Below are 12,000 nucleotides of genomic sequence, written 5' to 3'. Positions count from 1 at the left end.
GATAATTAAAGGCTGTCTTACCAAGTCTCAGTTCTGTATCGCTGGAGTCTAGTACAGCCTCATTAAAGGGGATATCCATTCCCGCATCCTCTAGTACCAATCTGAAGCATATGGAAAAACAAGCATCTTAAACAGGGCTTTATATTTGAAGCCATCACAAACCCATCCATACCTTTTTCATTTGGAAAGAAGCAAAATTTCCTGAGGTTCAAAGCTAATTCATCCATGGCATTATCCCCACAACCAATATATCCTGGGATAAGGAAGTGAACCACCCCAGTTTGGGCATGAATTCTCATGGCTTCTGGGTCTAACTCAGGCCTGCCCTACAAGATTTCCCTTATCCTACGCCTTTCAAAAAACGATTAAATTGGCGGGTTCTTTTAAAAAACTGTGCCACTCCCACTCCTATACAAACACCACGGGAGATGGGCCAGTTTCTTTTTCCTGCCTAGCCGGCTGCAGCCAATCAGACAGTTTGCACATGTGTGGCAACGTCAGCGAGAAAAATGAAACTAAACCAGGGGCCATCTCAGTTCCTCCCTCAGCATGGCAGCCTGTCAACATGGTCAGGCCAGGAGGAAGAACGCATGGCCCCTGGTTTAGTTTCATTTTTCTCGCTGATGTTGCCACACATGTGCAAACTATTACCATCTGGCAGAAGATACAGGATCATGAAGACCAGGACAACTAGACTCAGAGACAGCTTTTATCCTAGAGCTGTGGCTATGATTAACTCCATGGGGATGTGCTGACATGGTGGTGGCTGCGTAGAGATGGTTGTGTAGGGATGGCTGTAAGTTGAGGGTGTGCGGATTGCAGCCTCCCAATGCCTAGTGCGGATTGCAGAGATGTTCATCGGGGGATGTTTTGTATTTTTGTATTTTCGCTGTTTTGTATTTTCGTTGTGTGGACACAAGGCACAGTGTGTGTGCATAATGACATTAAAGTTATTCTAGTCTATTCTATTCTATGCTAATTGGCTGCAGCCAGCGAGGCAGGAAAAATAAACTGGCCCATCTCTCATGGTGTTTGCATAGGAATCAGAGTTGGAGTGACTGTTCTCCATTCCCAGGCCAACTCAGACCTCTGGTATATTGGGGAGCTATGGACAATGAAACAGAAGCTGAGATGTCTAGAGTGAGTTTGGTGGAGTATTCACACTTAAGCTACAAGAACATCTTATAGGACGTGTATGAAACCATTTGAGATGGCGGTGAAGGCCACTGAGAAGCAATTCTATGCAGACTCCTGTGGGAATGGGCCAAAATGTCTAAAAATTGTATTTGATATCAAGGAATATTGAGGTTGTATGAACCAATGATTTGAAGAATCAAAATGGGATTTCTGTATAGAGACCAGCAGGTCAAACTGCATGTAGAAGCTTGTCAGTGGTCATGCAGGAAAGCAAAAAGATTAAATCTTTAAGATCTGGTCACTTCAGATACATGACAGAAGACATACATTTATAATTTTGTTTTTAAGAACTAGCTATAGGGGATGGCTACATGAATAAACAAAGCAATAAAGAGAGCAGAGGTTATAATAGAAATGGATGTGATTAGTTAAATGGAAAAAGTGTTTTTATATATGTTAAATGATAATGAGAGATTAATATTACTTGTGTTTTACTGTAATTCATTGTATAGAATCAAATGGGATATGGGTTAAAATCATGTTTTGATCTGCTAAAGTGAAATCATTTTTAACACGAGAAAAGGGAACTTTATGATTCTAAGGAATGTATATAAAATCTGTATACCCTGGAGGTATTTCTCTCTCTGGGAGCCAACTTAGAAAAAGTAAAAAAAAAACTGGTTATCCTTGAAGACCAGAAAGGTAGAATTTAGTTTTCATGTGAGCAGATGACATGCAGCTTTAATGTGACAATGTTTGGCCCTTTCCGCACGGGCCAAATACAGCACCCTGGGGACGGCAAAAACGCCATCCCCAGGGAGCTGTTCGCATGGGGGGCGCAGCTGCTTCACAGCCGTGCCGCCCTCGCTCCTCCCCAGCGGCGCGAAGCCACCATTTCCCCCCCTCGCTCCCCAAGCAAGGTTTTTGGAAAACGGCGGCTTCCAGCCGCTGCCGAGCGAATGGCAGCGGCTGGAAGGCGCCATCCCTCCCCCCTTTGTCCGATTGACCTACCTTCTCTGCGACCCTCCAGCACATCGCTGAGGCCTGGGGACACGCCCCCTGCCCTGCAACTTCAGAGCGGTCGCGCAGGGCAGGGGGCGTGTCCCCTGACCTCAGCGACACGCCGGATGGTCGCAGAGAAGATAGGTCGATCGGGCGACGGCGCTCATGCGAACAATTCTGGGGGGGGGTTGGCTGACGTCATGTATGCCAACCCAACCCCCAGCATGGCCGTGCGGAAACGGCCTTTTAGTCAAAGAAGCAATTTGATTCAGAGGCTGTCTTAATGTGACAAGGAGACAGAATCAAGCCAATCAGATTTTAAGGTTCATGCAGAAAGCACGTGAAAGGGGTATGGATCTTATGGGATATGTTTACAGGTATAATTATATGACGTATATATTCTTTGTATCTATAAAAATGAAGTCTTTTCCTGGTTAAGGCGTGACTCTTTTAGAGAGTTACCCTGTGTGTGAACTGTTAAAATTCAGCACAGTAAAAATGGTCTTTTTGTATGGGTGGGTGTGCCTCTCTTGAAGGGGACACCCTGGTCAGATACCTATGCTGTCCAGTAAACTTATCTTTTGGTTTCAAACCTGCTTCTTCGGTATTTTCTAACTTAGTCTTAAAACAACTTAACTGTGCAGGACCAGAGATGCGGTCCTAACCTCACACTCCATTGCATCTGAGCTGCCATCAAGAGTATTTTGTGATATGTTTTTTAACTACTAATTATTTAAATTATCTTTGTATGATTGCTTAATTGTGTATGTTAGCTGCCCTAAGCCTGACTAAGCTTGGTGAGGGCAGGATATTAAATCTAATAAAATAATTAAAATAATAAATAACTACAGGATAAACTCTTTGGCAGGAAAGCAAGCAGAAACTGCATAGCTCTGCTTCAGTTTCACAGAAGGAAACATGGCCCAAATAAATCACCAATTTTATTCTACCTAAATTTGGCAATATACCTTGGAGAAAATACTTATATCTTTTAATTAAGCTATGTTGGCTGTTAGCAAGGACACCATTAACAGAAACCAAAACTGAATGCTAAGTAAGCATACATCATCAGCATAGCTCCACTTGCATTTCATTATTATGTTTTGTTAGTACATCCCAAATAAATCAGCAACACAAAGAAGTGAAATGCATTTAATGGAAAAACAGGGCATGGTAGGTGCCTAACCTGAAACACACACACACATACCCCCTAGTAACTGACACTTCTTTTTAAAATACATACTCATGTTACTTGTTCATTTGGTTTCCTATAACTATGTTTGAATGTTTGTGAAACAGACAAAAATATTTTAGGAGGTAAAGGAGGTCTTTTGAAAATAATTGAACTATCACAGAAACACCTTTTGTGCATGATCAAGATATCAGACTTGTGGCTGATAAATCAGGCACACAGTCTTTCTCAGAAGGTCATATACATTTGTTTTTGAAAAACAGTTTATAGTTACTGTGGCAGGATCCTTCACCCTCCAAACTATTTGTAGCAGGCTCAGGCAGCCTCCTAACTCTGCTGGGCTGGTTTCCTGCCTTTTCTATGACTGAGCTGATTTGATGGTAGTGCAGAGGCGTACGGGGTCCAAATGGTGCCTGGAGACAAAGCCTCCTCCAGGCGCCCCCACATGTCCCTGCTGCAGGAAGCCTGGGAGGACAGAATGCCCCGGTCCAGCCCACCTGCGGAGCGTGCAGAGTTTGGGCCTCCCTCAGCTCTGCCCCCTGGTCTGTCTGGAGATTAGGAATGCGGCCCCACCCCCTGCTTTTAGCAGGCCCAGTCCTGCCTTGAACTATTTTTTCAAGTTGTGGTGAGCATTTCAACAATAACTTGAAAAGATAGTCCAGGGGAGGACTGGGCCTGCTAAAAGCAGAGGGACAGGGCCACCTTCCTGATCCCCAAGGTCAGTGCCTTGGACTATGTTTTTAAGTTATGGTAATTTGCATATTTAGCAAAGGCTCATGGGTATGTTGTTGAAATGGTCACCATAACTTGAAAACATAATCCACACACACTTACTTTAATTCTGCCGGCAGCCGGCTGAAAAAGCAGCCTGCTCCGGCTAGGCTGTTTCGGCTTCATGAATTTCGTCAGAGTTGCCTCCCTCAGGAAGGCTGACTCTCTGGTCACATGGGGGGGATTTTGCACACACACACGTACGTGACCAGATGGCGTGCTTCTGGAGACATGGGTTACCCCATGTCTTCAGGCAGATACGCCACTGTGGTAGTGTATGAGGTATTTAAAGCATATCTGCTCCCCTTAGAAACTCCTGAAAGGTGAAGGAAGCCTGTTTTTCGCTTATGACAAACCCCTTTTTTCAAGGCAAGTTCATCAAACAAAAGTAAAGTTTATTGAATAGATGGGATCAGGTGATATTTTGGTGGATGGAAATCAGGCAAGAGATAACAGTATACAAATATCAGTTTTGGTACAGGCATATTTCTAATCAAGCTTTATAACTAACTGTGGTGGGTTTTCTAAGCTGTGTGGCTGTGGTCTGGAGGATCTTGTTCCCAAGCTTTCGCCTGCATCTGTGGCTGGCATCTTCAAAGGTGTATCACAGAGGGAAGTCTGTTACACACTGTGTCCAGCCTTCGACAATACATCAAGCTTTATAGGTTTTTTTCAGTTGCTTGGTTATGAGAGGTTTTTTTTACTTTAAGCTTTATATGATGCACAGTTGCTCAGATGTTTCTGTCTAATAGACTGATGCCTTTGACTACTAACTGTCTGGTACCCCTTTACACAGTACACATACAGCCTTGACTCTGTTAGTGATCCACATAAATCTTCCTCCTGAAGGAAATTTGGCAGAACACTGATACCCCAGACTGGAAGTCCACCTGTGTGTATAATTTGCATATTAACTGGATTAGGAATTCTTTGTCACCCAGAAGATTTATTCCCTTTTATTTATGATCGCCTATGGAAATTCTCAGTACCATTCCATCTTTAGCTTTGACCAATGTATGGATGTTCTGTCGGCTAGAAACGTCTGACACCTCTGACTCCTCCTCTCTCATCTCTAAGAAGACTGATAAGGGCTTGCCGGTCAGCGTAATTTTTCTCCCCTCTTAGCTTCTTTCTTTCAAACCACTCGAGAGATAAAAAAGGCTTACACCAGCCAGGGTCCACAAACACAACATTTATTCACAACAGTCCAAAACAAAAAACCCCGCAGTAAATAAACTCAAGGGCAAAAAAAGCCCCCCTTACCAGTGAAACATGCACCAACTTCCTCTCTTCCCATCTCCTGATCTCCTCCCCATATACCTTCTTTGGTTACTCATCATTAGCAGCTGCTCCTATGCCTGTTAACTGCTGCAGCTATTGTTAAACTGAGTGGAGGTTCCTAAGCTACAATCCAAATCAATTGGTGATTTCCCACACAACCACTTAATAAAACTCTCAGTTCTCCAGTCTGTGTATTTTCTGCTTTCAGTACACACTGAACTCAATATAGTTCATGTGAAATTCATTCCCTGACTGAAATTTCCTCAGAGTAGATATTTAATACACACAGTTAAGGGATTTGATGTTAACTCGCAGGAATCCAAATTCAAAAGCTCACAAAAATTTTCCTCTCAGGATATCTTCTTCCTTCTTGAGACAGCTGGTTGCTCTACCAATCAGAGTGCAGGTTAGCTTACCCAATCAGGGTGCTTTCCCTAAGAGTTAAGCAGTTACAATAAGGTAGGAATGCATCTCAATCATGGAGTGAGGGGTGGCATGCAACGGAGGGGGAAGGGGACCCGGCATTTGGACATGGTCCACCCATCCTAATGGAGGGAGGGGGAGGGGAGGCATGCAAGATCAGGGGGCAGGGGGCAGGGGGCAGGGGCAGGGGCAGGGGGCAGGGGTGGCATACAAGGGAGGGGGAGTTTTTCCACAGTTTTGGAGATCACCCTATTCCACTGAGTGACTTGCACCTTGAAACTTCTATTTTTCTGCACAGTCCATCACAGTTATTTGTTTTTTTTTAATATAGCTTACAAAAAGCCAGTGTTACGTTGTGACAAAACTAGGGAGACTGAAGTTCAAATTATTATGCACATTTACTAGATGGATTTAGGCTAGTCACAGACTTTCAGCCTAACCTACCTGACAGAGTTACTGTACAGTTGCCAGCTCTGGGTTGAGAAATACCTGGAGATTTAGGTGACAGAGCCTGGAAAGAGAGGAGTTTAGGGAGTGACCCCAGCAGGGTGCAATCACATAGAATTCACTCTCCAAAGCAGCCACTGTATCCAGAGAAACAGATCTCTATAATCTGGAGATCAGTTGTAATACCAGGAGGTCTCTAGGTCCAACTTGGAGATTGACAACCCTAGATTATTGCTGGTTATCATAAAAGAGAGGAGAATGATATAAGCCTCTTTAGGTCCCTATTACAAAAAAAAGGACTAATATAAATGTGATAAATAAATAAATAAATAGTTGATTTTTAGTACATCGTCTTTTTTCATGGGCCTTTCTACATACATATGTGTTGTCATGCCACAACCAACTTATGGCAACCCTAGCCAGGAGACTTTTAAGGGCAAGTGAGAAGCAGAGGTGATTTGCCACTGACTGAAGCTCTCCAGCGTTGTTTTGAGGCTGGGCTGTTAGGCTCTGAGCAGGGGAGGTCGCGACCTCGGGCGGCAACTTGGCTCTCAATTATTCCCTCTTGTGTCGAGACTCATTTATTCACATTGTGACCTCATAAATCTTCTATAAATCTTCCACAAACCACCTTTGGCAGTACCTTTACATAATACAGTTTCAAGATGAGCATGACATTTCATGGCGTTTAAAGAGTGACTCAGGGTGACACAGAGTCTTTATAACAATGGGTTTGTTTTTTTCTGGTATATATTTTTGCCATTTGTTTTTGTATTTTTACCATTTGAAATTTATAGTTTTATGGTATTGTATATGTTTATATTATAATGTTTTAATATGTTATTGTACACTGCCCAGAGCCCTTCGGGGGTGGGCAGAATATTAAATTGAACAAATAAATAAATAACGCAAATGCCTCTTAATTTTTTTGTCTTCCTCCCGCAAAAGGCCAGCAATACTTCTGCCATCACAAATTGAATAATATTAGTGATTAGATTTTCTTTTAAAAATTCATGTGTCTTTTCAGCCCACTATCCTATATTACGAATCAGAGCAGACAGGATTTCACTTCAGGGTGTATGAAAGCAAATTACTTCAGAAAATTCTGCACATGAAGCATATCAAACTGGATACAGATATTTTAAGACAAATCAGAACAAACAATGTTGTACACTTCCTTCCTTATTGGCATCCCATGGAGAGAATTCATCTTGTATTACCAACAAATATTTGCTATTTCATGACAGTTGTTTGGCCTTTTCCTTCTTTTTAAATTAACTGATTCTTATCAGCATGTGTTTTACCACTAAATGCTGTAACTTCTAGTCTCCATTTCTTTCCACTTGATAGTTTAGCATGAGGACTTAGTAATAGATTTCCTCAGATATACAGCAGCTGCCTTGATTTAAAATTATCATTACTACATCACATTAGGTTAAATACATAATGACTTTTCTGTTTCCTGTTTGCATTCACACTTTCATGGAATTTAATGAAGACCTATTTCCTTGAAGTATTCTTTGAACAGTTGAAAGCAGGTGTAGGGGGGCGGAGGGAAAGACTGAGGCAACTAACTGCCCACTGGACTGAAGAATGTCCAGTCCCCCACTCAGGCCTCCCCTATAGATTCTTTAAACCCCATTCACCCACAATCAAATAAAAAAAGGACGCAAGCTTTGATTAAATGGTTGCTGGGGTGGAAACTATGTTCTCTCTAAAGGTATCTTATTTGGGAACCTGCTGCAACTGAACAAAGGCCTTTTCTGCAAATGCCATTTACATTGTTTTCAGGCTGGAAATGATGTTTGTACCAAGGATTTCCACATTATCTCCCCCCCCCCCCCGCCCTGTTTACCTCCATTTTTTCTCCACTGTATCTGAAAATATTTTACAGTATTTCTTTTCACTAAAACATTTCCAAGCCAACTTCCTTGAAACATTTTATTTTTCCTGCCAAAATGATGGGTTATTTTTTAGCCTCCTGTGAAATGGCCAAACCTCAATTTTGGTTCTTGCTCTGCCACTTTTTTAGTCCCTCACCTTACAGCTTTACCCCTCCTCTTAAAATTTATTGTTTCAAGTGTGTGCCCCCCCCCCGGCTCTAGTTTGGTATCAATGAAACTGTAATGCTATCAAGCATTGCTACAGTGCATGCATGGGGGGAAAAATCTGGTAGCCAGGAAATAACATTTTGAGAAGGAATCTGTGGACAAATTTCATCATAAACACTGGGATTGAAAACATGTTTAAAATGGCATAAGAGGCATGTCCCGAAAAGGCCTAAGACTGTAATTATTTATGATGTTTATAGAAATGGCATCTTCTTAGATATTTGACTGGAAAAACAAGACACAGATGGAGATGAATAACAAAGATTTATTTAACAACAAATAAAGCATTTAATAGGGTAAGGATTTTGTGTAGAAATGATTCAGTATATAAATTAAATGCCTTCTCAGCTTCATCTCCATTTTAGTCTCACAACAATAACACTGTCAGATAGACTAGACTAGCCCAAGGTCACTCCAGTGAGTTACTGTGGTAGAGTGTATGCCACCATTCCCTCCCTCCCCCTCCCTCCCTCCCATCTCCTACCTACTTCCCCTTCCCTTGCATTCCACCCCTCCCTCTCCCAGAGTGGGTAGGCCATGTCCAGATGCCGGGCTCCCTCCCCCTCCCTCCTTCCCTTGCATGCCACTCTTCCCTCCCTCCCATCTCCTCCCTCCTTCCCCTTCCTTTGCATTCCACCCCTCCCACTCCCTCTCTCAGGGTGGGTGGGCCATGTCCAGATGCCGGGCTCCCTCCCCCTCCCTTGCATGCCACCCTTCCCTCCTTCCCATCTCCTCCCTCCTTCCCCTTCCCTTGCATGGCACCCCTCCCCCTCCCTCTCCCAAGGTGGGTATGCCATGTCCAGATGCTGGGCCCCCTCCCCCCTCCCTCCCCACCCTTGCATGCCACCCTTCCCTCCCTCCCATCTCCTCCCTCACTCTCCTTCCCTTCTTATATTTTATGTCTTATATTTTATGCCTGATGAAAGTTGAGGTAGTCGACCATGTAGCAGCTTAGCACACCATGACAGAATGACCTGTTATGCCCAGAGGTGAATCCAACTTTTGTGAGTGGTATGACTACGATGTACGACTTTAGTCTTATATTCTATCCCAGGATAATAAACAATTTACCACAATGGGTCACACATTGGGGGCACGGGGAGAGAAGACCCTCAGAGGTATCCTGAGGCAGCTTGCTTCAGCAGTACTTGCGCACAGAGGCCCAGACTACATCCCAGTTTCAGTTTTTCATAGAGTCATGGATTCCCTTGTATCAAAAATGGGCAGGTCTCTCCCTCCCTTCCAGCTTCAGTTCTCCATTTTTATAGATGCCATGTACAACTGTTGCATTAGCAGAATAACAAAGAACAAAGACCTTTGTACAAGTTTGATAGAGAAGGAATAATTGGGTGCATATTCAAAATTAATCAGAAGGTGGGAGAAAATGGCCCATTTCACAATGAGATAGAAAGGGAAATCTGAACGCCACAACTATTTGGTCAGATTCCAGCCAAGATCACAAAGAAATCAGGCTATACAGTGCAGCATTCCCTGACTAAGTGAAGGGAATCAATTTATAAAAAACAATCATCCAAGAATGAGTACCTATCTAACAGTAACCAAGACACATCAAAACCTAGGACTTCTTCAACCAAGGCTATAACTTTGGTCAGATTTTATTTATTCCTCAATTTTTTTCCAATGTGAAGCCATTCTCCCTTTCCCCATTTTATCCTCACAACAATCCTTGAGACCGTCTGACTGACCTAAAAAGTCACAGAATGTTTCTGTGGCTGAGTACGGATTCAAACTCAAGTCTTCCAGACTCTTGTCTGACACTTTTATCATGACACCACACTGACCAGATTGCAACTACTTATGAATTTCTGCTTTAATGTCTTTACAGTTGCTAGGTTTTTGGTTGCAAAATTCTACTTCAAAGAATGCAATCAAGTCCCAATGAATCTCACAAGTCCAAGTGTAAGAGAGTCAGAATTTACAGCCCCTGGTTTCCTCCCTTATAAACTGTGTTTCATTTGCATAAACTTCTGCAGGCAGGCCACAGAATTCAGTTTCTCACCTCAAACAGCTTCAGCTTTCTTTGCCACACAGTTGGGGATATTGGTGAACTCAATGGGGGGGAGGGGAGACAACACTTCTTTTTGCGTAGCACTTGTTTCCAGGTGGCACAAAGAGGGGGCATCATGGGGAATCTTCTTAGATGCACTCCTCAGCACTCCTCTCCCTAAGTGGTCTTACCATGTGGCCATCCTCTGCTGGCTTGCCCTGGAGGCCCTCAGGCAGTCACTCCTTGGAACTTTCCAAACTGATCTCAAACTTCATGCTTCCTCATTGTTCCATCTGGCCACCTCCACCCTGCTTCCTCTTAAAGCACCCTCTCGGGTTTCAAGTGGAGGGAATGGCAACACCCCCCTCCTCTGGGGTGACTCCTTCCATCCTTCTGGGGCTGGCTGAGATGACTTGTGGTTATTATAACTGGCATGTTCCCAAGCGCAGTTCCTCCAGCAAAAATATACAGTAGTTGTATCATTTTCATGCTCCAGCATCATCCGCATTTTTAGCATTGGCAAATACCAACTTGACTCATTTCTAGTCAAAGAAAATGCTGTTGCTAAGATCATTTCATTGGTTAGTGCACTTAATGCCCTTAATTCTGATATTCTTCACTTTACATAAGCTCAATTTCCTCTTTTCCACAATACCTCCATACATTCCTACTGTGGATCCCAGTAGCTGGGAGCATTTCTGTACCCCAGATAACCATCTTCATTTCTGCATTTAAACCTACAAACCTATGAACTATAGATTAATTTTATATGAATCATTCAAAAAGATATGCATACTGACCAAATCATCTATTCATATTATTTTATGGTAACCTCCTGAAGGAAGGTACTACTGTTTCCATTTTGCAGATTAGTGGTTCAAAATACTTGTACTAGGAAAATTCTTACCCTCAAAATAATTTTCTGTATTTGATGAAACTCTCTCCCTCTCTATCTTGGTGTTTCTGATTTCCTAACCCACTCTTCTTTATTACTCTGCTTCCTGGACTTCATGTTCAGTTACCTACATATCTCTCCTCACACTAATTCCCAGCATGCTTATTTAAAATACTATATGCATTGGGGGGGGGGGGTATGATTTCTTTAATTAAACAAAGTATGTTTTCAAATAATCTCTCACATAGATTTTTAAGCGTACTTTGCCGACAAATCTACCCCCATTTTTTCATATATAGTCTTTTAAAAGTGCTTGTAATTTTCAGCAAGTTCTATCAATGTTTTTGTTCTTATGAGAGATGCAACTCTCTTTCAAGCAGTTACAAGAGCTTTTTTCGCTGTAACAATATAGGAAGATGTTGCAAGAAATGTCATATGCTTCACTTGATAACATCAAAAACATTACAATTGTCTGTTACTGAACTGTAAAACTGATGTGATCTCAAAGGGATATAGTGATTCCTTAGTTCAACAAGCTTTTAACCCAGTTAGAGAGAAGCAATTCCTTTGATTCCCTCCCACCACACACACCATACTTTGAAAGCTAAAGACTAGATGACAATAATGAAGAGTGTTTATGCAATTAAACACACAGTAAAGTTTTGTTCCCTAATTACAAAAACCACATCAGCTTCCAGACAGCTCAAAGCCATCTATTGGGCATACAATTCCC

At 42.5% G+C, this 12,000-nt stretch overlaps 1 protein-coding gene across 1 annotated transcript in view; it reads right to left on the bottom strand.

The window, feature by feature from the left end:
* PRUNE2 (prune homolog 2 with BCH domain) overlaps positions 1 to 12,000 on the bottom strand; it is a 164,394-nt gene that overhangs the window by 31,973 nt on the left and 120,421 nt on the right. Inside the window, exon 11 of the mRNA XM_048504375.1 lies at positions 22 to 101. Coding sequence (XP_048360332.1) covers positions 22 to 101 — 80 coding nt within the window. The remainder of the gene's footprint in view (positions 1 to 21; positions 102 to 12,000) is intronic.

Source organism: Sphaerodactylus townsendi, linkage group LG07 (genome assembly GCF_021028975.2).
Source record: "Sphaerodactylus townsendi isolate TG3544 linkage group LG07, MPM_Stown_v2.3, whole genome shotgun sequence".
NCBI lineage: Eukaryota > Metazoa > Chordata > Lepidosauria > Squamata > Sphaerodactylidae > Sphaerodactylus > Sphaerodactylus townsendi.
Note: the sequence above shows the minus strand (reverse complement) of the source record. Positions and strands in the feature narration are given on the sequence as shown.